This window comes from Musa acuminata, chromosome BXJ2-4, assembly GCF_036884655.1.
Source record: "Musa acuminata AAA Group cultivar baxijiao chromosome BXJ2-4, Cavendish_Baxijiao_AAA, whole genome shotgun sequence".
Lineage (NCBI taxonomy): Eukaryota > Viridiplantae > Streptophyta > Magnoliopsida > Zingiberales > Musaceae > Musa > Musa acuminata.
In genome coordinates, this window is record NC_088341.1 from 45,715,302 (window position 1) to 45,741,473 (window position 26,172).

General features: G+C 37.1%; 3 protein-coding genes and 2 non-coding genes across 7 annotated transcripts; 4 read left to right on the forward strand and 1 right to left on the reverse strand.

Annotated features, from left to right (window-relative positions):
• Positions 1-3,873: 3,873 nt before the first annotated feature.
• On the reverse strand, positions 3,874-5,998 carry LOC103982331 (uncharacterized). Its single transcript, XM_009399232.3, has 3 exons — positions 5,648-5,998; positions 4,921-5,078; positions 3,874-4,174 (listed from the first exon to the last, which is right to left on the reverse strand). The coding sequence occupies exons 1-3, from the start codon at positions 5,817-5,819 to the stop codon at positions 4,067-4,069; spliced, it is 438 nt and encodes a 145-aa protein (XP_009397507.2). The 5' UTR covers positions 5,820-5,998; the 3' UTR covers positions 3,874-4,066.
• A 792-nt stretch (positions 5,999-6,790) lies between these two features.
• LOC135581338 (E3 ubiquitin-protein ligase BIG BROTHER-like) lies at positions 6,791-14,259 on the forward strand. 3 transcript variants are annotated; one of them, XM_065106778.1, is made up of 8 exons: positions 6,791-6,949; positions 8,162-8,310; positions 9,666-9,903; positions 10,604-10,668; positions 10,751-10,795; positions 11,604-11,728; positions 12,332-12,440; positions 13,237-13,557. In XM_065106778.1, exons 2-8 carry the CDS (start codon positions 8,164-8,166, stop codon positions 13,273-13,275), a joined length of 768 nt encoding a protein of 255 aa, XP_064962850.1. In that variant the 5' UTR covers positions 6,791-6,949; positions 8,162-8,163; the 3' UTR covers positions 13,276-13,557. The 3 variants fall into 3 exon arrangements, with proteins under 3 accessions (XP_064962850.1, XP_009397505.2, XP_064962849.1); XM_009399230.3 differs by having other exon boundaries at positions 6,823-7,041; XM_065106777.1 differs by lacking the exon at positions 13,237-13,557 and adding an exon at positions 14,006-14,259 and having other exon boundaries at positions 6,832-7,041.
• Positions 14,260-19,083: 4,824 nt separating this feature from the next.
• On the forward strand, positions 19,084-24,734 carry LOC103982329 (uncharacterized). The gene is made up of 7 exons (XM_009399229.3): positions 19,084-19,460; positions 21,429-21,889; positions 22,304-22,418; positions 22,728-23,396; positions 23,770-23,844; positions 24,166-24,279; positions 24,365-24,734. The coding sequence occupies exons 1-7, from the start codon at positions 19,125-19,127 to the stop codon at positions 24,626-24,628; spliced, it is 2,034 nt and encodes a 677-aa protein (XP_009397504.2). The 5' UTR covers positions 19,084-19,124; the 3' UTR covers positions 24,629-24,734.
• Positions 24,735-25,287: 553 nt separating this feature from the next.
• Positions 25,288-25,361, forward strand: TRNAV-AAC (transfer RNA valine (anticodon AAC)). Its single transcript has one exon. It is a non-coding gene; the product is annotated as a tRNA-Val (tRNA).
• A 243-nt stretch (positions 25,362-25,604) lies between these two features.
• Positions 25,605-25,678, forward strand: TRNAV-AAC (transfer RNA valine (anticodon AAC)). The gene has a single exon. It is a non-coding gene; the product is annotated as a tRNA-Val (tRNA).
• Positions 25,679-26,172: the final 494 nt, after the last annotated feature.

The following is a 26,172-nucleotide window of genomic DNA, read 5'->3' on the forward strand; positions in this document are numbered from 1 at the left end:
ATTAATGTGCTTCTCTCTCTCTCTCTCTCTCGGTAGGCAGAGGTTCTCGGAATGGGACAGCTAGACCGCCGACTGCAAGTGTTGCACACAGAGATGGAAGGAGGAGAAGGATGCAGAGAACGGATGCGCTCCGGCCATCTCTGGTCTTCTGCAGAACGTAATCTTAATGGCTTCACCACTGGTCTCCGTTACACGACTGGGAATCACCGGATGATTGCATGAGCAAAGGGCTACAGTTTTTCCGAGTTCTACTGTACCTTTTTCTTCTCTCTCTATGTATATATATCTGGACACTAATGTATTAGTATTTTGCTGGTGATAAATTGCCATCAATCTTTTATAGTTATAATGATCGTTTAATCCTAATAGTTATAATTTAATAAAATAATAATCAAAATTTCTATCTTCATAAGTTTTATCGAACCAAGGTTACAGATATATTGATCTTACAAAAAAAAATTTCAAGACTAGTTAGGTCGATGAAAGAGTTAATTATATATAGTTAAGGATCTCTAGATTTAAAACATTTATATTAAAATCTCTATAGCTATGAAAGTGAAACATATAAGTTTATTTACCCTGATATCGTCGATATTATCGATGGAAGCATGAAAATAATGAGCAAAAAAATAATTTTAATATTTCAATAATGTTTTCAATGGCAACGGACGATGACATTGTTGGGACCCATGAGTGACTGTTGTGGATGATGAATAAAAACAATGATAAGAGGTGAGACAAAGGGAGAGGAGGAACGAGACGATGTATATGATGATGCTTTGCATTTGCGTTGGCGTTACTCAACAACTGCATTAGTATCGATGCAGATGTAAAGTGACGAAAGAGTCGGTGTTAACAGCAGATGCAGAGCGACGTTGCTTTGCATTTGCATGAACACCATAACTATAGGGAAGGGTGGCACCACTATGTATTTGCGTCGATGTTAATGTAGATGTTGATGCTCTGCATTTGTGTCGATGCAATTCAACAACTGTGTCGATGCTAATACAGATACAAAACGATGAAAGAGATGCTCGACATCTGCATTGGCATCAACGTAGATACAAATGCATAATGTCACTCGACATTTGCATCGATGCTAGCGCAAATGCAAAACATCACTTAGGCATTTGCATTAACAACAATGTAGATGCATATGCAAAGTGACATTGCTCTGCATCTACATCGACACAAATATAAAACATTAATATATGCAACGTCCTCTTCCTCCTCCCTTTACCTCATCTCTTGTCGTTGTTATCCCTCCTCATCCACAACAATTGTCCACAACCCCTAATAACACCATCATTTGTCACTATCAAAAACATAATTAAAACATTAAAATTATTCTTTTGTCTATTATTTTTATGTTTTCGTCGATAACATCAACGATTTCAAGATAAATAAACTTAGATATTTCAATTTCATACCTATAGAGATTCTAATATAAATTTTTTAAATCTAAAAATTGAGATACTAAAGATATCTAACTACTAAAGATAATATATAATTAACCCATCGATGACATATGTAACTAACAATGATGACTATTCTATTTATGAAGTGCTAATCATCATTGCAATCTATTCAAACATCTCATAGTTTGATCACCTCCACCACCACCATGGTGGGAAGAATCAGTCAAACAACTCCACCCCTGCTTAGACATTGCTTGTCCATCCAACAGGAGTTCAAATCACAACATGGATATCTCCTGGACACCACATTAAATTACTCATTGCCAAAACCTGATCCAAGCAACAAGAGAAAAGGTCTTCTTCATGTCCTCCTCAGAATCTATTCCGTATAAAAAGCAGTACTGGATCGTCTTTCATCGACCACTATGTCAATATACTTTCTGAGTCTGATGAATCCCAGCCGTGTTATCTTTTGCTTTTGCATCTGAAATCATAGCTACCCATACATTTAAAGTGCAAATCATATAGACAAATCGCAAATTTAGCTTACCAAACAAACCTTTATGTAAAATATGAAGTCTTCAAACCAGGGACAACTATGTTTCAACCAGAGTTGACCTGCCCTTCCCCATCTTCTGTCACTTTCTTCCACCCCACCACTTGAATCTGCTCCCCCTGTTAATTTCTCACCTAACATGCTTTCCACCGTGAAGAGAGGAGCCGCCTACAGGTTCATATCTGATGCACAATGCTAATGGACATGGTTGGTGGAGCCAAGACTTTTGAAACAGCAGCAGAGTTCCAACCAGACAACAGCAGCAAACAAATGAAGATATGCACATTAACATCTTGATATACTGTTGAAGCTTTGTGATTATTTGCAGAATGTGAACTAGCGATTGTGCTAGTAAGTAAAATTTCATGTACTATTTACACTCCAAGCAAAATTTGAGGAAAAAAAGACAATAGAATGAAATAAATGGAATATAACTCAGATTTATCAGTATGTTTGAAATCTATCCAAACAAGAGTACCATACAATTGAGTCAACAGAGTTTGATATGTGCAACCTTAGAAGAGTTTAATATGAACACTTTGCTAAAGAGCAAACAGTCTCCAACTTGGACTGTTGGAAAGCAACAAGTAAAAGAAGTTGAACCAGTGTTTCAGAAGCACCTTTAAACGTTCACCATCAAAGTGGAGAAGATTAACCAATAAGTTCATCTGATCCAAAAAGCTAATGGACATGGTTGGTGGAGCCAAGACTTGCTCCCCCTGACCCTCTTTGTTCCAATCAGACAACAACAACAACAGCAAACATATAGAGATAAACAAATTAAAAACTAACTTGCTACTAACTTTGGCCCTTTCCATTCTTTTCAGATACATAAATTAAAACCTAACTTGCTACAACTTTGGAACTAGCTGATTCATTGCAAATGTTCATGCACTGTTAACTCGAGCAAAATTCGAGGAAAAAGGCAATGAAGTGAAATGAATGGAACATACCTCATATTAACCAATTCACTCACCGAAGAGTTCAATATATACGTAACAAAAAGAGTGTAACAAGCACACTTTGCTAAAAAGTCAACAATTTCCAACTTGGACTTAAGATTGCTAACAACGCAGAAAAGAAGATCGAGTGTCGCACAAGCACCTTTAAACCTTTAAGATTCACCAATACTGTACACAATAAGATTCTGACAATAAAGCGGCACTTGAATAAACCTTGTGCAGTAAAAAGGCAGCAAACTGGTAAGTGGTAATCATCTGCCTCAAAGAGCACTCCTCCCCTACCCTTTTTCCTCCATCTGAAATGAATTGAGAAGAAGCATCCTGGATTCACTTTTTGGAACAGATTGAACGACCAAACTAGTCGAGTCCGATTTGATCAACTCTGGTCAGAGAATAGGATGGGTCGGTATATAATTTACATAAAACCAGTTAGACAGAGGCAAAAATATCATCACTTATCCCCACCCCACCCCATTCTCATTCACCTCACCAAATAAAGATACCATCCCATTCTCATTCACCTCACCAAATAAAGATATCATCCCACTAAGAATATTGCCTCCTACAAAGCTGCTTATGACTAGTTGACCCCAAATATTATGACTTATTATGACTGTTGTTGTTTGCTTGTATGTTATAAATATAAAGATGTTAATGACATAACATATGGTCACAGATATTATTCATCTCAGGACACTATAAGAAGACACCAATACAATCAATATACTGATGATATAGCATTGCCCTTGGTATTCTTGATCAAGGACACAGTAGGAACTAAGTAGAATTGAATGACATGAACAGAAACTGTTTGAGTAATACTCATCCTGCCCCACCATGTTATCATCCCTAGTCACATGATTTCCTTAGTCTGCTCCATATATATATATATATATATATATATATATATATATATACTAAAAGAAGGATTATCTCATTTGTGCATACAAATTCAAGATCAAGTTTTAAGCAAATCAAGGATCTGAGTACATATTGCACGACAGAACAAAGAAACCTTTCAAGCATAAAAAAGGATCCCAGTTGCCCAATAGATTTTGACATTTGATTGTATCTTCTTGGGAAAAAAGCACATAAGATAATACTAGAATTCAAAAGGAAAACAGATAACATCACAAGGCATTAATCATCCTCTTCATTTCTGCAGACCTCCTTGGATCAGGTTCAGCAATTGCTCTCTCAGTTAAGACATGCTTTATTCGACACATTGACTTCCTTACCTACATATAAAATTCAGGTCTATTGTCAAAAGGGGCCAGCTACTGCAGTCGGGCAACTGTAGAATCTTCTCCATTAATTATAAATGCATCAAAGAGCAGCAGCGATACATTTATATTATAAGAACGGCAGAAAAAATGGGTAAGCAAAAGAGTAGATGAACTGAATGTGGTCTTATGGATAATATAATTGTTCCTCATTCCAAGAGATATTCTAGTTATGCATAAAAGTCATAAATGATGGTCGAGATAAGAGCAGAGAGACATGCTGCTTATTCTATTATCATCACTTCTCTTCACGAAACAACATCAAGGCAGAGAAAATCAAAGGTCAACAAATCGATGGCAAGATGGCAAGGCCACGTCTGCAATCGTTCTGTGGTTGTTTCCATATGCCTGGGTAAGAGAACCATTCAATTTATGTTCATGGCACAAATGGAAAATTTGTTGACTGATAACCAAAATATAATATTCAATTGAAAATTTAGATAAAACCAGGTGAAAGATACAGAAAAAGAGATTCAGACCGCTTGTTATTCTTCAACATTATCTAAGATAAAGCAATTTTATCATGGTCGTGTCTCTTACGAAAGGAATGGATTACTCACTTTAATCCATACCACCGTAATTATGCTTTGGAAAATTACAAAATCCATACCACCTTAATTAAATCAACACTTAGAGAAACACAAATCAAATTAATAAAGATTTGAATTCTGAAATGATGACAAGGTAAAATTAACACGAACCTTCGGAATTCGTTCTGGGTTAGGAAAGCGAAGGTTCTGAGCATGAAGCATTTGGCGTTGAGTCATTAGCAGATTCTTTTCCTTCAGAAGGACGTACCACAGCTTCTGAAGGTCATCCCAAGATTTGAGACGCAATTCAGAAGCCTTCCAACCACGTCCTGTAAAAAAGGTCGACCAAAATACAATGATTTCAGGTAATGCATAATTGTTACTGATGATATATGGCATACAGTGTATTGTTATCATTCAATACCGCTAAAAACCCCAACATCTCCAACATGAATAAACCATGCCCGCAAAATAAGAATCCACAAGATAGTAAATGGTGATGGGCACCTGGTGAAGATCTAGGAGCAAGATAGACACCCTAACACCAAGAAAAAGAAAACAAATATAAATGGAGAAAAAAAGGAAGAAACCGATGTAGAGGCTTGTCGAAGCAAATAAGGGAATATTTCAAGATTATGAGAAGCATAAGGTGCTTTGTATTTAAAACTAGAGACTGGACAAAAAGGATGGAAGTAATCTAAAGATCACAAGAAGTAAAAGCTGTTCTTGAAATTGTGATTAGAACTAGAAAACATAGAAGAGGGTGTCAAAAGCAATTGTATCCTGCAGCAATCTTTCCACATTCAATGAACAAAATGGACTGAACAGGCTTTAGGTAAAACGAGGCATGAAAAGAAAGAGAGATCCTAAAGATAAAAAAGGGGGATCAAAACGATACCATAAACGACGGGTTTTTCTTCATCCGTGCTTCTGTCCACCTCAAAGAACTCCTCGAGAGGATTATGTGCCCTCCTAGCCGAATCTGCAGCGGCCGCCGCGGCGGAAGTCGCAAAGGACTCCGATTTGGAAGCGGCGCCAAGCACTCGCCCCAAAACCCTGGACACCAACATGATGAAAGCACCGGAAACCTACCACCAAGATTTCCCAACTTCGAAGACTACCTTCGCAAAGCCGCTGAGAGAGAGAGAGGGAAACCCCAGAGATGAAGATATCAAAGCGGCGAGCGGCGAGCGGCGGCGACTCACGAGGGTTTCGGCGGCGCGGAATGCTAACCTTTACTTGTTGCGGAAATGGGCTTAACTCGGGTCTTCGCATTAAATGGGCTCCACTTGTGGGCCGTAATTTTGGGCCTTTAAATTAGCCCACAATCATGTCAATAATAACCCCTTTCAATTAATTGCTGACCATTTCTTCCTACGTTTCACAGAAATGATATCACGTAGAAAACTTGCAGATGAGGCTTCAGAGCATGTCAAATTGTCGCCTTTTGTATGCTGGTGAGATGTTTTTACTTGTTTCTTTCACATGGAATGATCTTTTTGATCCAGCAAGGTATGAAGGTGTAGCAGGAAACGATTCATTTAGTTCCCGAGTCATGGTCGATTTGGCGTTGTTAGTGCCAAATCTGATTGCTTTGAGACATCGCAGCAGTGGTGAAGACAGTGAAGTTAATGAACTGATGGTGGAGGATTAATTCATGGCGGCTCTGCATGAAGCTTCTGTTCCTCTCACTGGGATGTCTATGTTCAGCAAAGCACTCCGTAGATCTTTGAACTGGCAACGTGCGGCTCAACTAGTATGAAGAAGAACGGTCCGATGATGAATATGAATTGGTGAAGCACCTGCAAGCAGATCAACCTTTAATGATTTGGACTGCACAGTGAGAATGAAGTTTTTGTCATTAGCTAGCTTGGCGTTCGATGACTTCAACAGGCACCACACGTTATTGCGATCGAAGAACGGATTCAACGTCACCAAGTAAAAGATCGAAAGCCGCACCTTTTCCTACTGTGTCTTACTCGTTCGTCTATCCTTCCCCTGATTGGATGGACAACACGCACACAGGGGGACCCTCGGACGCACGCCCTCCTTAGAAGGGTTGCATTTGTGGGCTGCGGGTGCGGCTCTCGTGAGGATGGAAAGGTGCATTCTGTTTCCGTCAGGGTATATGGCGATCGGCCGACAAGCTTTGATCGATCTGCCGTAAGCTCCGGAGGGCGAGTGGGAGGCTTACCTGTAGGTGAGGGCTCTTCCCTGCTTCCTCGGAATTCTTGAGGGTTTGCGTTGGATCCTGCTGGGTATCTTGTTATTTTCTTCGCTGTCTGCAAGAAAGTAAGTTTCTTGGGACATTTTGCTGCAATAATTCCGTCAAAGTTTTGATCTTTGGACTCTATTTATCTATTGAGCTTTTTCTTTGCCTGTCCGATGGATCTTTTGTTCTTATGACCGATATTTTCGAAACCATTAGGGGGAAAAGGAGGGATCTTTAGGTGTATGATAAATCCATCTGGGTTTTCGTGTCTCAGTTGAAGTGGTGAACTATTTCTGTTGAAATTGAAGAGAAATTTGCTCCTTCCCCTCTTCCTGCTGATTGGAATAACATGTTGTGGATGCTTACAATTAGAGCCATGATATGGTCTATAAGTTTATTCTTGCCTAAACTCATATTTTTGTCCATGCTGTTTGAAATGTTGCTTTGATGAATTTCTTATATTGAGCTATCCTTGGCTGATAATCTTAGTTGTATGTCCTTTGATTCCTTAGATTATGAATAAAAAGAAATGATGTTCTTCATATATAAAATTCTATATATCTTGACAAGATAATTTGTCTCTTTGGATTCTGAGAAATGTTTGGAAATAAAAATGAGCTCCAAATTTCTGTTACTACAAGATTTAGCAATGTCTGGTAGCTCTGGTCTGAGCTACTAATCCCGTGAGTAATATTCAAAAAAATTTTGTCAAAAAATAAGATAGTCAATATTGAATCTTTTTGATACAGTATTGGCAGATGGAGTATGACAGAAATCACATTCTTACTTTTCTTTTTCATTTAAAGCTTTTCTGCTCCAAGTTATATTAAATAAATCTTTTTGCTACTTGATTGAAAATTTCTCTTGTCCCTTTTATTTTTTGGAGGAGCATCATCGGGAATAATAAAACAGTCTATGATGAATTTGATGCTTAATATTTTCGTATAAATTTGGTTTCGAGCACTTCAACCGTGTGCTTTGTCAGTTGAAAGCTGCTTACAAAATGCTTGAAACTCTTTTCTTCTGCATATATTGAGTTACTGTTGCACAATGGTAATAGTTTTACCATTATGCGTAACGAGAACTCAGCCTTCAAATTAACCCACATGTATTTAGTACAACAGTATAGATAAAGGTACACCAAAATTTATTTATACTCTGTATAAAGCATTTGTAAATCTCTTTCGTAATACGTGGCAGTCATGGCAATGGAATTCGACACAAAGGAAAAGAAGCAGGTGAATGTCCATTACATGAATATCCCTGTACCTTATGTGGTGGAAGAGAATTTTGGAGGCTATTTCCACAGTCACGATGACATTGCATGGGCTGAGGAGCTTCAGAATCAGGTAGGTGTTGTCCAATTTTTCATTTGTCTCTCAAAATAATTATCAGGTGATGTGGTTGTAGCTGTAACTTGGAATGTTCTGCAAAAGTGGACGCATTTGGTAGAACATTGGATTTACTTTATTTCTCTTAGCCAAAGCAGAACTGGACTGTATGCTAAACAGATAATTTCCTTTTGAATGTTATACATTCATGTTTCCCTCTTGCTTTATCTTAATTGTTAACTAAGTTCCTTGGTGAATGATAGTGTATGATGCTTCAACAACAGTTTGCTTTATCTTAATTGTTAACTAAGTTCCTTGGTGAATGATAATGTATAATGCTTCAACAACATTTCTGCATCAAACATGTGCTAATGGTTATCTGATTCTCATTGGAAATAACATGGCAGTATTGGCTGCAGTATGGCCTATATGAGCTAACTATCTAGTAAGGCTCTTTTTCTTTATTATATGCAGGAAAATATATCCTAGTTAAGTTTTTGTTTGACAAAAGCAAAGAGTAGTTCCCATTTGGGTTTCTCCATATTCAGTACTTAAGGAAACACTTTCTAGAGCTTCTAATGGCAAACTTATAGAAAAAGAGTGATTAAATGTTTTCCTAATTGAACCCCCAGAACTCCCCAACTCGTCAAAAATGTGTGGCTTGGGGACGGTCAGTTTAGGCAGCTTTACCCTCACAAGGGAAGAGAACATTTCATGTGGTTGAATTAAAATTAGCATGATAATGATCACATGCTCATGTAACATCTTGGAGTAAGGTGTGGCATCCAACCATGCACAAGATTGGCACACAGCACTGCATTACATAATCAGCCTATCTGGGATTGATGTGTACCAGAAAGTGTTCGGAAATCTTTGCTTATTACATATTATAATTGAAATATCTTTTCTGTAATTATTTCATGCTGTTGCAATAAATTTTTATCATCTAGAAATAAAATTTTGCAGAGTTTCTGACAATAAATCTAACAAATGCTATTTAATCCTGCCTTACCTCTAGACCTTCTTGTGTGAACAGTGGGATTCTACATAACCTAAAGAGCAAGTCATAATGGTCCCACAACAATCTACCGGAGAATAAGACAACCTTATTAAAATAGCATTCGTGAAACTTCTGCATTCCATTTTCTTTCTTATGCCATACGTGCTCTGTCACCGATTTGCATGTGTGTGTGTGTGTGTACATTATATATATAGTTTTATATTCATATGTTCCATTATGTAGAATCTCTGAATCAACCACTTAGGTAATGAAATAATTACATGATTTGTGCTGAGAAATAGGTCTTTATTCATCGCACAGGAAGCAATTATTTGCTTTAATTCATTGTATTTTGTGCAACCATTCCTTTCAGGAAAGCATGTACAGCTCATTTCAAAGAAATGTTCATAGTGACATATCGGAAGATTCATCAAGTGCCAGTTCTAGGCTGCATAATGGCCATAATAAAAGCATGGGAGAAAGCAATTCTTCAGGAACTGCTAGATTTGAGTCACAGCTAGCTCGTGATGAAGCTTTTGCCAGAGAACTGCAGGAATTAGAGAATCAGCTTGCTGATACTTCACTTGGTGAAATTACCAAAATAGAAGCTAGTAAAGATCGTCTCCAAGGAACTTCAATCCTTTTCAGATTGATGTTTTAAGTGGAATTAATAACCTGATTGCTTATATACTTACTGCATTAGTGCTTCAGTTTTCCTGTTCATCTTCCATTTGTGGATTTAGCCTTGGATTGTTATGAAGGATAATAAACAAAACCTGAAATATATTCTGTTCTTTTAATGGATACAGCCTTTTTAAGTCAAATATTTCATCCATTGGTATTCCTTCTTTACATGAGTCTTTCTGTATTATCCAGCCAGTTATCTAGCTTCCAAGAATCATTTCAGCAAGAACTAAAATGGTCCCAAGAAACAATGCCTTTATGCACTATAAAGTTAAATTTGTTTTCCATCATCTATGATGTTGAACCACTTACGGTCATACCTGTTGAGCATCTCCAGAGAGAATTATCCTCTTTGGGGTCTAAAACTTAGGGAGGGATAGCTTGTGGTTGTTCAGCAAATTTCACTAAATAAATCACTGTCACTATTAGCAGTTACTAATCCAGCTTTGAGATTTACATATGTCAAGCTTTATAACAGAGCCCAATGGCACCTAAAGGTTTAGCTGACCCCATAAAAGTTGAGACCTTATGAAGTTTTCTCTCTGCTCTTTATGTGTATGTATCTTTGTTGATGAAGATTTGATGGTTTTACTGCTAACATTTGTTATTTAACACCTTCTATTCAAGATATAACTCCTGCACAGTCTTCCACTGCAAATGTTGAGCCCAATTCTGCAAGCCCATCTTCTCAGGTAATTTGGATCATACTTAGTCTTCTTTATGAGCATGATGATTCGTGCATTTGAAACTAAATTCTTGCAATTGGTGATGCAGGTTGCAAGGGAGGATGATATTGATCCAGACAGTATGAGTTATGAGGTCTGTTTGCCCTTGAGTATATCTTCACTATTTTCATCGTAGCAATCTCAATTGCTCTAGGAAGAAGATTGAACTATTTTATCATTTCCTCTAGCATCTACTCCAAATAATTTTCTTGTATCTTGAATGTAGCTTATTTTTTGTTATCTTGAAAATATATATTTATATATTTATATATATGTATATATATGTTTTGTATTACACTGATACAAGTTCTATTGCTGCTAGTTAGATACTACTAACTCCTGTGAGAGGAAGTGGATAGTTATAACTCTTACTCTCTTTTGCTGTTAGCCATCTCCTTGTCTTCTTGTCTCCAAGTTAGTTGTAAAATTTTTGTCACATCGGCAACTAATGCTTGTAAATTTGTCTTGCAATGATATGGTGGTGTTGACATGCTTCTTTCTGATCACATCTATATTACAAGCTTCCTTCCAGATTCTCTTGCTATTATCTTTGCGAGTCCGAAATGTGCCACCTGATGAACTTCTTTGGAAATGTTGTAGACTATGTTTTGATCATAGATTATGCTTCAATCAATCTTTTTTTTATATTCTGTCATAAATTGTTCAAAGGATGGGCTTATTATGTTTTGATCTAGAATTTGAGATTTCTTGTACAATTATTTATTTATTTATCAGATATGCATCATGCTAGAGGCTGAATTATTTGCATTGCTTTCTTTTGTGAGAAATGGTATTGAATCTTGTATACTTTGCATTTAATTTTGTTGCTGACTGGTTATGCCTCCGTTCTGTAGTTATATGTTTTTTCGTCGAAACTGAAAATTTTCTTTCTGCAATTTTAGGAGTTGCAGCAATTGGGTGAAACCATAGGTGCTGAAAGCAGAGGATTGTCAGATGAGCTGATTTCCCTCTTGCAATCCTCAACATACAAAACAGGGTTATTTTCAAGAAAAGACAAATCTGAGAAGTATGTATTAATCTCAATTATATGATTATTGTCTACAACATTATGCTTGTCACCGAGATTCTAAACATTCAGTAGATCATAGTAGGTAAAGGTTCTCTGAACATTTGACAGAATTATATGAAGTTTCACGTTTGTTTCAAGGTGTTAGCCAAGCCAGTACTTTAGGTTTCTTCTAACTTGTATATATGTAAGATAACAGGCTAAAAAAAACATATATCGAGCAGTGTGATCTTGTTAGTGCTGAAAATGTTGTACATGTATTGTTTTTCAAGAAATTTTAACAGATTGGTAGAGGTAATGCTTCTTTTGTCATTAGAGCAAGTCATAACTCCAGATTGTTTTATTTATATTTTGCATTATCTTTTGTTCTTGAATACATTGTAATGAAAAAAGTGACCCTTTTAAATGTAAGGCCGACCAAAGTACATATCAGACGAACATTCTGGACCTTCACATTGGTGAAAGACTTATTAGTAGTGAAAAACACACTACTGTTTTCTACTTGAGAATGACCCAACTTTATATTTATTCTTCCTTATTGAGCTCTAGTTGCTGATATTTAGATTTTTTCTGAATGATATTGATGATATTTGCTGCATGCAGATGTGTGATATGTTGCATGGCTTACAAAAACCGAGATAAGTTGATTAAGTTACCCTGCCAGCATCAATACCATAAAGTCTGTATCACTAAATGGTTAAAGATCAATAAGGTATATTTTCTTGTCACTACCAAGTTTATGATCTTAATTTTGCCCATGTTTTAGTGTCTGTTCTTATCATTACTTCTTCTGGAGTGTAAGGAGATCATGTTTGCTACCTGGACACTCCTTTCAGCGCAAACTTAATATTGGAATTAGAGTGGCAACAATATTTTAAACTTTGGAAAGCAGCCACTGTGCTGCAAATTTTAGAAAGAAATATGCAACCACCAAAGAAGAGCAAATATATTAAGTTGTCGAGAAAGAAAGGTTTCTCCTGTTCTCTCGATAGATAGGAAAGCTGCTTGTATGACCTGTACACTACGATAGCTGTTAAATGCCGGTGATCTTCCACATATAGCTTCTGGCTATCAAGGACCAACACTAACCAACGAACTTCTTGTAGAATTCTTGGCCAGAAGCACCATGCACCAAAATGTGCTGGTTTTTAATTCTCGACTAGCATGGACGCCTTTGTTTAGAACACATTGAAGATATTTTTATCTTGTCGAAAGTGGACAATTCGGCACTATTGCGAAGTTCTATTTTCTGTCGCTTACATGAGAAACTGGATCTTGAGCTCCAAAAAGAACTAGAGATGCAGATGAAGAGCTCAATCATGCATAAACCCCATGTTGCTCTAGACTTGCGATGCAGTTTCTGATTTTTCAAGTATTGCAATTTTTTTCATATGCTGTCGATACACATTTCTTTTACTGATCGAAGTTCCAAATACAAAATATATGGTTAGGATTTCTATCCAACATAAGAAGTGAGTAGTAAGATTCATTGTTTCCTTCCGTATCAGGCATGTCCAGTATGCAGTGAAGAAGTTTTTGGTTCTTAAGCAAACGCATGCCAGAGCTGTCGTCGTTAGATAGTCTGGTGCACAAGGTTATTGTTGTTCTTCTCTTAGTTGTATATGGGTCATGAATTAAATGAGAACAAAGTTTAGGTTTTCTGTGAAACATGATCAGATGGGAGGGTGAGCCCTAATCTGATATGGTTTGTATGTGATATATGTCTTTGTGTCATTATGTTGTGCTTGCTGCATTACCACTGTCTGCAATCTTTGGGAACAATGTCTGTAGCTTTATTTAGTACAATTACAAATTGCTTCAGTCCTCTACTTTCTAGCTGTGGCTCATTTGAACAACTTGGATTTCGGTAGCGAAGTAGGGTTTATTCTGCTGAACAAATTGCTCGATCGGCCTCTCTTCTGATTCTGCTGCTTATTCTGCCACTGATTGATAGGTATTTGAGACAATCTCCCCTTGGAGTAGTTTAAAACTTGTGTCCCAAGATTGATAGTAGTATAACCTACCTCTCATTTGATCAAATGCTATATGATCTATGATTAAGGAACATCTTCCAAAAGATTTTTGTTCCAGCTTTCTGTCTGTCTTATGTAATACAAGAGATATGAACAACTGATTGAAGTGTAAGATCATGAAAAGTAGTAGAGTGAGATATATTCTTGATTCCTCAAAACTCAAGTGGCTGCTAACATACTCCATTTTCAGTGTTTCCCTCTCTCTCCTCCATCATCTCACCACCTCTCTGCTCTCCTCTTGCAGTGTTTCCCTGGTTGATGGCTCGGTCGATACATATCATCAGACTATGCCTGATGACCATCAATTGATACGCGTCCCCAGGGTCTCTGACCGAATTCTATACCCGTTGATGGGTCTGCACACTCTCTGAAACAGTTGTCGGGACCCACACGTGGGGTTCGGTTTGGTGTCGAGAATGCCATGAGAGCTTCATGAAAATTTGATGTCTTAATTAAAATTTTTTATCCATAAATAAGATGGCTTTACTTAAATTTCAATCTCCATTGTTTTTTTTTTCTCCGGAATTTAAGTGTTAAAACCTTCAACTCCTATAAGTTTATACTAAACACGCATTTTGACTCTTTTTCATCCAAAAAGAAAATAGAAAAAATTACTCATATAAAAAAAAGATAAAATATATAAATAAATATGTTTTTAATAAATACTTGATAAACAATATATACAAACATACTCTTCGTATTATCGCATGACAAAGGGTCTAATATGGTTTGTGACAATAAAAAATCTTCATAGGTGCTCATATGATACTTTTGTGAAACAAGACAATAAATCAGTCCTAAACATTGCCCCAAAGGTCCATCCAATCATGTATCACTTGGGTAGCTCCACGGTGTAATATTGGCTGATACTATACACCCAAAATGGCTACATTGATAGTTTATTTTTGGATAATTTTACTTTTACATGATGACTGCACGCAACTTACGTTTACATGACTAAAACAACTACAAAGATCAATTGAAATAAGGTTATCAAGGCTATTTACCATAAGCTCTCTACATATTGTGCAAAGCATGAATAAAATCGAAAGACATAGACATGCACAAATATTATATTGAACATCTATTGTATATATTTGTCTATAACATTCTCCCCTACTCATTCCTTCGATGTCCTCATCGAAACTTTTTCAGATCCTGCATCTCTTTGCCTTTACTAAATCTTCAATCTTTCGTTTTAGTTGCAAAGCACCTCTTAGCTCTCAATTGCTCTCTTTTGTTATTATTAAGTACTCAAACTTTGATCTATCAATGTTACTTCAATTCATCAGTGACTCTAACTCTAGCGTGGGAGTGGTTAAGTTGTATTGATCTTTCTTGGTTCTTATAGATTTTTAAGATAAAGAAAATACTTTTTTGTTATGTGCTAGTCTCTCGAACGTCTCGTACCACTTAAACTAGGTGGATGTATGTTAGAGCTTTAATGAGCATCGTCTCATAGACTTTGAAGTTTTTAATATCTTTCCTCCATAAAATTTGTCCATCGATTCCTCTTTTAGTTAATTGTTTCCTCCAAGTAGGTTTGTGTCATTTTTGTTTTTGATTAACATTCTATTAGAAAATAAAACGTATAATCTACTCTCAGTAGAATCAATCACCATTGGTAAAGATTTGACAATTATTATCTTCCACTAAGTCTTTTTAAAAGGGCTTTGAATATGTGTAGAGCTCCATTATAAATAAGAGAACTAAATACTTGGTTTTACTCGTTCTCTTAAAAGTTACAAAGGCAATGGTTAATTGACTTTGCTTGCCTATCTGAAGATTGTACTCGTGCATCAAGCTAGTACTAGCCTTTACTTTCTTTTTACTCGTACTTGTGAAGTAACCATAGTGTTTGCACACATTGCATTAAGTTAGTTACTGCAATTCACCTCTTCATTACCATCAAACTTTTGAAATGTGAGAAGTTTTACCTAAAACAAATAAAATTTCACCTCGACTTAGAGTAAGTCTTTAACAGTTTTGGTTGCTTTTAACATTATACCATCTTCTCTATCATTTTTGTTGCTTACTCCTATGAATAAAAAGGTACAATATTATATCTTGCATACTCCGTTGTTGAGTTGAGTATACTTCTGCATCGACCCAAAATCCCCCACTTTTGGCTATCTTGATGAGAAATCTATCAACATCAACCTTATAAAGTTATTTAGCCTCAACCCCGTCGTCTTATCTCGATACTTAGAATTTGTCTATTTATTCTTTACCTCCTTAGCCCCCTTTTACAACAATGTGTTCTTCATCCATGAGAGCAAGAGATCGATGACTCCATAAAAATCTCACATTTACAATATCATGATATTGTCATACTCATGGCTTTACTATTCGTCATCTCGCATTTATATCTATTTCTTTACGATCGATAGATCTGCCTTTGTGATACTATGACACTCTTCCAAGTCCATATCCATCTTAATCAATGCTTGATTTTATGTAGCTAGGTCTCTCTAGACTTATCATCACTTCCTTATCCCTTTCGATCACTTGCTTTAACATATCTATGTTCTTCGAGCAGTTTCCCTTAGTCAATGGAAAGATAAACTATGACTCTTATGCATAGCCTTTGTCATCATATTATAAGAGGTTACACTAATTCTATTCCTCTTTGCATCATTGATAACAATGTTTGCTCACTCGATCTTGCCCAATTGACTTGTTGAGCTCTCTCAAATAAATATGAGCTTTAGAATAATCCAACTCTCTAATCACTTTGATAATACCTCTATATGATCAAGTCCCCCTATGAGACTTAATGATTCTTGCACGGAATCCCCTCGATGGTATATAGCCAATATATGTTGTGACCAAGGCTTTCAACCAATATAAAATTTGATACACATATGGAATACCCGCCTTTGTAGTATTATGATATTTACTCCTTGTATCTATAGCATTTATTATTGTTATGTTACTCATGGAAGTAAAGCTCTCAATAGCTCTCAATCATACCTCCATATGATCAAGTCCCTCACGAGACTTCTCTCATATGTCACATTACTTCAAATTATTCCACTATGATCCGTTACATCATATCGCCTCTTAGTAACATTTCTATTGTATTTTGATCTTTGTGGGAAGAAAACAGACTATGATCTCTCCATGTGTAGTATCTATCAGTACATTGCAGGTTCTCTACTACCTCCGATTATGTTTGCTCTCTTGACAATTGATCTTTATCTACTTGCTGTCGGGTCACACATGGATAAAGCATAACTCTAGAACAATTCATCGCCCAACAGCTCTCAAAAATCTATCGACTTTATTAAAATTGGTATGCTATTGTTTGGATTTTGAGCCCTTGCCCCCAATATAATCTTTGATATACATAATCTTCAATTTGCGACAACTTGAATGATAAAATTAGGTCATATTATTCAAGAGTGCTCACCTTCTGATTTTCTTGCCTTGTGCCAAGGTTTTCCAATAATTTGTCACAGCAAGTTGACTTACCTTAGTCCCTTTGTCATTTGTTTCATTAAGATAGATGCATGTGCCTCAAAGCTCCCTTTGACTTTAGCACCAAGCAAGATGATTCTACTCTATAAGACCCATGGAATAATATAATCTCGCATTTGCTTTTATAAGAGTTTATGTTCTTAACCTTTGTCTAAAGAAAGCTTAATGCCTCCGTTCTATATTTTATCTTCTATATCGATTCTCTTCATGTGGCTTGGACACTTCACTAAATTTCATCCAAGTTACTCAACTTCTCGGTTTGTATTGAGTTGTCCTTGTGCTGACCATTCCACTGGTCATCTCTCTATTGAGTCTAATCTCCACATCGACTTTAAGTACGCATTTGTTTGGTGTTGCCTAAGGTTGCTCCCCCACTTGATCTCAGAATACATCAACTCACGTATTATCTCATGTGAGATCATGTGTTGACTCCTCACCGCTCGCTTGGTCTATTAAATTTTACAGAGCTATCATCTTGAGGTGCCTCCTCAACATATGCGATTTGTTACACATAGCTCTCTCTAGAGCATCGAAGCTTATCCTTCTCAAAGATATCTCTCGTTAGAGTAATTTTTTTCTTTATATCATTCTTTCTAAAAGTTTCGAGGATCAACATCCCCTTGGACTATGCCTTGGTGAATTCACTATACACTTTTTTGCTATCGCGAATGCATTTGCGAGATTGTGACTCTTCACCGATACAGCTCCTATGCCCCCGAAGACCTAAGAACATGTTGAACTTATCCTTCTCATATTTAAGAGAAAGATTTTATGCACTATAGTACCGTTTGTATACAAGTGATTACATAAGTATCGAATTCTCAATTTGTCTATGATAAAAGCTTCCAATAAATCCAAGTAGCTTATATCAAATTTTCATATGTCAAAGCATACTCCTATATGACAGTGCTGAAAAATGGTAGGCAATATAGACCGGTTGATACTTGAATTTGAAGCTTGTATCTTCTACTTCATGTTCATAATATTGTTGATATCTCCAAAGATTTCAATCAACTTGACATGGTTAGGGACTTGGATCAAAGATATAGCTAACATGAAAGTTTGAGTTGTCTTGTGACCAAAGTCTTTGCAGATTAAGGAAAGTATCGTACACTTAATAAGGATTCTTAATCATGCATATATGAGGTGCTTGACTAACTATTTGAATACATTTACCCAATAGCTATTTTCCAATCCGAACTCCATCAATGGATGTTATTAAACTAATTTAAATACGTATAATAGACTTATATTACCTAAAAATCAATGACTCGCTATTATAAATTTTTTAATATCATATATTAAACTTTAATATTATGGATGTCGATGACATTCGAATGACTTAGTTCAGATCTATGTGCACAAGAGATTTGAGGTGGTCGAAAGAAAGTCTCGATCACTCATGAATTGAGATATATTTGAATAAATGCTTTGTGACATAAAGATCGAGATTGAATAATTATTTTTAACATAATCTCTTCGACACTCAAGTATAATAAATTTAATAAATAATAATTGATCTCGATTATCATATCTAAAATCATGGATGAGTATAATAAATTTAATAAACAATAATTGACTTTGATTATCATACTTAAATAACCTTTTATAATACATTAGTCGTGATGAATATTTCATAATTATTTTTAAAATATTTCTATTAGATTTTACCTTTTCTCTCTTGGAGGATATTCTAAAATTTTTTGAAATAAGGGTAACTATTTTAGAATTATGAAAAGGGATATCATCTTTGCAAAAACACAAAAAAAGGAATATTTTCCTAAATTTTACATATCAACTTCAAATATTAGATTTATATTATTTATTCATATCAGAAGGAGAGTAATACTAAGAGAAGAGATACCATTCGATTGGCTTCGCCCATGGCGGCGACGGAGGAGAAGAGCCTCGCGGAGCGGAAGCCCCGCTCCGTCTTCGATCTCCCGCCTGGCTTCTTCGATTCGTGCCGCCTTCTCCGCTCCCTCCAATCCGAAACCCTTCGGCGGATCCCGGACCCTTCTCCGGTGACGGCCGAGACCGGGGTTGCCGGGAGCGTCGGCGAGAGAGTGGATGTGGAGGTCGAGTCGGTTCGTGCTGGGGAGATGGGGAAGGAGGCCGCCGCCTCGTCGTCTAGGTGGACGTGCAACACCTGCAAGGCAGAGTTTGATTCTCTCCAGGACCAGCGCTCCCACTTCAAATCCGACCTCCACCGCCTGAACGTTAGCACAACCCTCTCCCTCTTGATGTTGACTCCAAATTCGTTTGGTCTTCTTTATTCTTTGATACCTAATTTCCCTTCTTATCATAAGCGTAGATATGATACTTATGGTTCGGTGTTCAAAGGAAAATAGGGATTTTTTTCTGCTTGTTGTAGGTTATGTAGTTCACACGCGAGCGGCTCATGGATTGGTCGAAATTCTTTCTCTATGTGGTTCTTGCATCTGAATAGTATTAATAAAAAAGGTGTAGAACAAGAAGAAAATCTTTAATCGTACACTGAAGAAAACCCTAAATCATCATAAAACCCTAAATCTTTAATCGTAAGTGTGTGTGTGTTTTTTTTTTCTTCTTCTGTAACTATCGATAGAATTATAAGCAGTATAAGAAGATATTTGATGAGGCATAGAATATTTTAACAGACGTTGTTATTTATATATCATAGAATGGACTTTTGAAACTCAAACAACTTTCTGAAGAGCTTGGCACCCAGTGTCATTCCAATGCAGGATCTTGGGCATATCATGAGATATGTTTCTGGTGGTTTGCTTTTTTTAACAGGATTTAATAAAAAATGTTATTTTAGTTTAAAAAAATATTTGGTGGAATTATGACTTCTGATCACAGTTAAGAACTTATTATTCTCTGAAGTCTGAACATTTAGGAGTTCATGAAATTTAGGTTACTTAGGCCATCTTTTCGTTTAATTTGAGGGAATTTTTTGGATATTGATCTTCGATAGCATGGGTTTATCATGTGATTGCTAATTTAGGACAAAGACCTGTTGACTACTACTTCAAAAGGCTACTTGCCAAATCTTAGTGTTTAGAGGATCATGGAAATTCCATGACTTCTCATCAAATTTAAATTGTCTATCATGGAAATGGGAATATAGTTCTATTAGCTCATTTTTCTGTTCCAATAAACTTTGTTGACGTTAAGATGACCTTAAACCATGGTTTTTAATTTCGATGTGTACCGCCTAGTACGGGTGGTGCGTATCGGTCCGAGAGCCTCTCGATACGCGGACTGCCTACTACCGAGCGATACCAAATTTTTGGCTCAGTATCGTGCGGTAACGATCGAAATTTCGATCGTTACTAACCTGTACCGAGCAGTACCAGTCGATTTCAACTATTACTGACCTGTACTGGAAAGTAATGGTTGATTTCTACCTTACCGACCTTTTAGCTATTTTAGCTAAAATAGCTGAAAACACTAATACAATATGTACTAGTGTTTTCAGCTATTTTAGGCGTACCGCTTGGTACGTTGATATGGACCGAAATTGTGAACCTTGCCTTAAACATTTATTTCCGATGGACACTTCTTGAACATCCTGATGAATGGAGTTGAGATTGACCTCAATTTGAACTTAGAAACAACACATTGGAAGAGAGGAGTCTGATGTGCGTATCATACACTGAGCTTATCTTGTGAAAATATAAAAAGAGGTGCACAGGGAGTGTGTCCAATGGAGTCTTTCTCTAGTGCTCATTAATATTAGAGGTAGAGAGTAGTAGTCTAGGGATTAGAAAATTTAGTTGCCTGCCTCCATAAAGATGGACAAGGTCCAACAACAAGGAGGAATGGAAGCTTCCTTCCTAGTCTGGTTGCAGAAATGGTGGTGATTACAAACACACGTTGGTATGGAGCAGGTTTAGGCCCTGTCAAACTGGCTGCAAGGAAAGTGATAGTTCCAAGCGGCATGGTGGAGGAGCACTCTAATTAATTTATGTGTCATTAGGCTATATGGCAAGTAGCTATTGGCTGATCAGCAGGGGCCTCATGCTAACCCTCATCATTTTCATCATGTTGAATATATTTCTCCAGTTCTTCTGTATGCAGGTTTTTTTTTCTAGAGTTAAATTCCTTTTCAATTACCAAAGGGCATCTAGATAGTGGCCTAATAACTTATCTCCTGGCCAGTTTGGATATTCATGAATTGTCTAATATAACTCCATGTTTAGGTCAAGCTGAGCATTGCTGGCAAGAATATTATCAAGGAAGACGACTTTGACAACTTGGGTGGTGATCCTGTATATGAGGACTTTGATGTGTCTAGTATCTCTGGTTCAGAAGATGAGTTTGAGAATGATCCTATCCATCAGAGCTGCCTCTCGAGCAAAGGAAAAGAACGTGATAAACAAAAGCCATGTTTCTATCTTCAGTCAGGTGATATAGTTTCAGTATGGAGATGCTTGCTCATGGATGAAACTGAAGATATATCTTTTGAGAACAGCAAGTCAAACCATATGGTAAGTGGAGATACATACTTAGAAGAGACAGAGTTGATTAACAGATTGAAAACTTTGGTTTGTGAACCTCGAGATAGGTCACATCTAAGGATTGTTTTGCTTGCAAGTGGTGGTCATTTTGCTGGCTGTGTTTTTGATGGGAACTTTGTCATAGCTCACAAGACATTTCACAGGTCAGTACAATCTATTCTTTCTGCACTCTCATTCTTGTGTAGCGTTCTTTTTAATATAAAATTATTATCCTAGCTTGCTGATTATCATATAACTCTCTTTCAAACAGAATAATCTAAACATATTGATAATCTAAATATATAATTTTTTTAATACAGATTACTGAACAGTTTGATTATCTACGACATATTAATAATTTCTTTTTTCTTGTATATTTGTGCTGGACATGAGAGGACAAGGCTAACTTAATCCAAACATTTGCTTGGCAAAAATGATATATCAGTTTCCATTTTAACTCGGGAGACCTGATTTAAGCCCACTGCAGTATAATTTCTTTTCTTTTTTTTTTCCTCAATTATATTGCATTTAACTTGATTGCTTTAAGCTGTGATTAACTTCCTAATGTCCATTTGTAGGTATGTCGTTAGAGCAAAGGCTGGCAAGAGGCAATCTGCCAAAGATGCAACCGGGAAAGCTGCAAATTCAGCTGGTTCATCTCTTCGCAGATATAATGAAGCTGCACTGAAAAAGGTACTAAATAACGAGTTTTCTAGAGATCTTTCATCACTAATGCATAAAGCATATGTGGAGCATTACCGCTGTTGTCAGGAAACTTCAATGTCTGTTTGGAACTAAGAATGAATAATTTTTCTTTCTTTTCTCATGCAGTGTATGTTTACTCTTCAATTGAACATGATCTATTAATTTGACAGCCTTTTTCTTAGATCTACTATTTAGCATCACCACATTGTGAACACTTCCGGTTAATAAAACATACAATACTTCTTGGTTACTCTTATCCATGTCCTATAAATTGATTTGTAAATTTCTTTGACACAGGAAATTCAAGAATTGCTTGTCTCTTGGAAATCGTTCATCGATTCTTCCTCATGTATATTTATTCATGCTCCATCCAGGAGTCGTCAGATGTTTTTTGATGGGGAAAAGCCTCAGTTGAGTTCTCAAGATCATAAAATTAGACATGTTCCTTCGACTGTCCGTAGGCCAACATTCAAGGAAGCCGTACGTATATATCAGCAATTGACAAGCCTGGCCTATGAGGTAGATGAGAATCACATCCCAGATGAAGACACATCTTCTCGTGTATCTTGTGAAGGAAATAGCATTCCTCAATCCAATGATTCCAATTCCAGTGGGCACTTGGAGATCAAGAAATCCTCTTCTGGATCAGGTTCAGGGGTAATACAAGGTTTGGCAATTGCAGTTGAGGCAGTTAATGCATCATCTTATAGGGATGAAACAACACCTCTGCATGAAGCAGCAAAGTGCGGTGATGCTGAACGAACTCTTGAGCTTCTTGAACAAGGTCTAAATCCCTGTATTAAAGATGGTAGAGGTCGGACTCCATACATGTTAGCATCAGAGAAGGAAGTCAGAAACATTTTTAGAAGATTTATGGCGATAAATCCTGATAAGTGGGACTGGCATGCTGCCAATGTGCCAAGTCCATTGACAAAGGAAATCGAAGAGGCGCAAGCGGCAAAACAGGTACCTGATCTGTGTTTTCTATTAATGCAATGTTTCTACTGCATTATTGTCTAATAAAACAGTGTTCCTGGAAAAGCAGTTAGTGATGAATCTTTTCCTTATTCTTCAATTCCTGTTGTCACCCCTGAATTCCATTTATGTAAACAGATTGATTGATTAATAATTCTTCTGCTCTAGTAACTTAAATTCATTTAGCATCAGTATCAGTGAACTTAATGCATATGCTTTCTGGGATGCTGACTGGTTATTTTTATGATGTTAAAAAATTTACATGGATTAAGTTTATGTTCATGCTTGTTGCTTAAAACTTCTGGAGGAACATTTTTCTTTATAGACCTTAGGATTTGTTAATTTCTGTGGGATGGTTACATAGGCTGAGAAGGATGCCAAGAGGAAGGCAAAGGCTAAAGAGTTGAAGAAGTTGCGGAAAGCGAAAGAAAAGGCAAAGGTATGCTTCTAGTGCATTCGGTAGTCATTCAAATCTTTACTAAGTGTGATTTGTGTTACTAATACTGCTTTTACCTTTCCTTACTACAGTGTGATTTGTGTTACCATTGCATTCGGTAGTCAGTAAATTCAATTTTTTGTCTGGCTTGTCGTTCTCCTTGTTAGATTTTAATGTAGGCTTGACCATTGCGAATGATTGTTTTGCCAAATCAGAATGACAATGTAGACCAAACAAAAATTATTAATTGAATCTTTTGACCTCGATAGGATAAAAAACTGATGGGTGTTTGTTTGGATGTTTGCTCTCTGCTGACAACTCCAGGCCCAAGCTGCCATTTCCGAAAATGCTTCGGCTGCTGTATCACAGAATCAAGGAGCATCTGCCTCGGCTCATATACAGCAGCCCCAAAGCAATCAGCCTGTTTTGTCTAAAGAGGTCAGACAAGGAAAAATTCTCATCTTTAGAACAATCATCTTTGATGCTCACAGGTTGTCTAACTGGCGAACGTGTCCATGATCAGGAGGAACAGAGAAGGGCACTGGCAGCAGAAAGAGAAAAGAGAGCAGCCGCAGCAGAGAGGAGAATAGCAGCTCTAAATGCTCGACTAACGAGCACCACGGTAGCACCACCGAGCAGCTCAGCGCCTAAGAGCGGAGCTGGCGATGCCATTTGCTCCTGCTGCAGTGCCTCCTTGGAAGGGAAAGTCCCTTTCCACAGGTATGATTACAAGTACTGCAGCACCTCTTGCATGCATGTCCATAGAGAGATGCTGGAGGATGGATAAACAGACCATACCTTTTTGTCACTTTGTCAAATTGATCTTATCTTTCAGGGACCAATTGTTAATTTAATTTAACTAGTTCCCAATTCAGACAGATTGATTTCTTGAATTGTTTGAAATTGTTTATTGTTAGCTTCTGTGTGACCGTATGTTAAAGTTGGTTTTGGTTGCGTGCAAAAGAGTATCTGACCGGCAAAATCGACATGGGGACCTAAACTCAAACCAGAAATCTTGAGTGAGAACATGATGGAGACTCTTTTATACTTCCAAGAACAAGAGAAATTTAAGGATATTTCCATCAAAGATAAAGCCAGTGTCCTGCAAGATCAAACCTTTCTAACAAATTCAGCCACAACAACATCGGATTCATGCGTTTCTAGGAAGAAGAAAAACCGAGGAAAGGGCTCACCAAATTGGTCATGGCCACCTGGTTCTTGGTGACGTCGCCGATGGGCGAAGGCGGCGTGGGGCCATAATCGCACTCGCATGAAGTGCCGGCTGCCGGATCTTTCTTGTTCTGGCGAGTTCTACCACCGTTTCTTGAATGCTTTCCGGCTGTGGCCATCGAGTCGACGACCCACTTACCTGGTTGGCATTGATCCGTCTGGTTCGAGTTCGATCTGTGTAATTCACCAAATCTCATAAATAATAAATATCAACCAGGTGTCGTGGTGTAGTTGGTTATCACGTCAGTCTAACACACTGAAGGTCTCCGGTTCGAGTCCGGGCGACGCCACTCTATTTTTATCAGCATCTAATCGATGACCTTTGGACTGATTTGTGTTATAGATAGAGTATTTTGTATCTAAATAACAAGTAACAACAAGGTGTCGTGGTGTAGTTGGTTGTCACGGCAGTCTAACACATTGAAGGTCTCCGGGCGACGCCACTCTATTTTTGTCAGCATCTAATCGTTGACCATCGGACTAAGTTATATTATAAATAGATTATTATGTCTCCAAACAATAAATAACAACGTGGTGTCGTGGTGTAGTTAGTTATCACGTCAGTCTAACACACTGAAGGTCTCCGGTTCGAGTCCGGGCGACGCCACTCTCTTTTTGTCAGCATCTAATCGTTGATCTTTGGACTGAGTTATGTTACATATAGGTTATTTTGTCTCTAAACAACAAATAACAAGGAAGTATCGTGGTGTAGTTGGTTATCACGTCAGTCTAACACACTGACGGTCTCCGGTTCGAGACCGGGCGAAGCCATTGTCATTTTTGTCAACATCTACTCGTTGCTTTGGACTGAGTTGTGTTACGATATTGCCTATTGGATATTACGTTATTTTTATGAGTTGAGCACTACGTTCATACCACAATTTAATTGCATAGTTGTTAGGAGGTTCCAGCAGTGTTGTACCACAATCTTCACTCTTTAGGGGATCATTTATTGTAAAAAGATTTTTGATTTTGTTGTTTACTGGGGAAAAAAACTTTGTTTTGATCTTTCTACATGGAACCATTTGACAATTACTGTGCAACGCAAAATTTCTCTCCTTGATTATTAGATGCTCTATGCTCTTTCATGGCAATCAATTA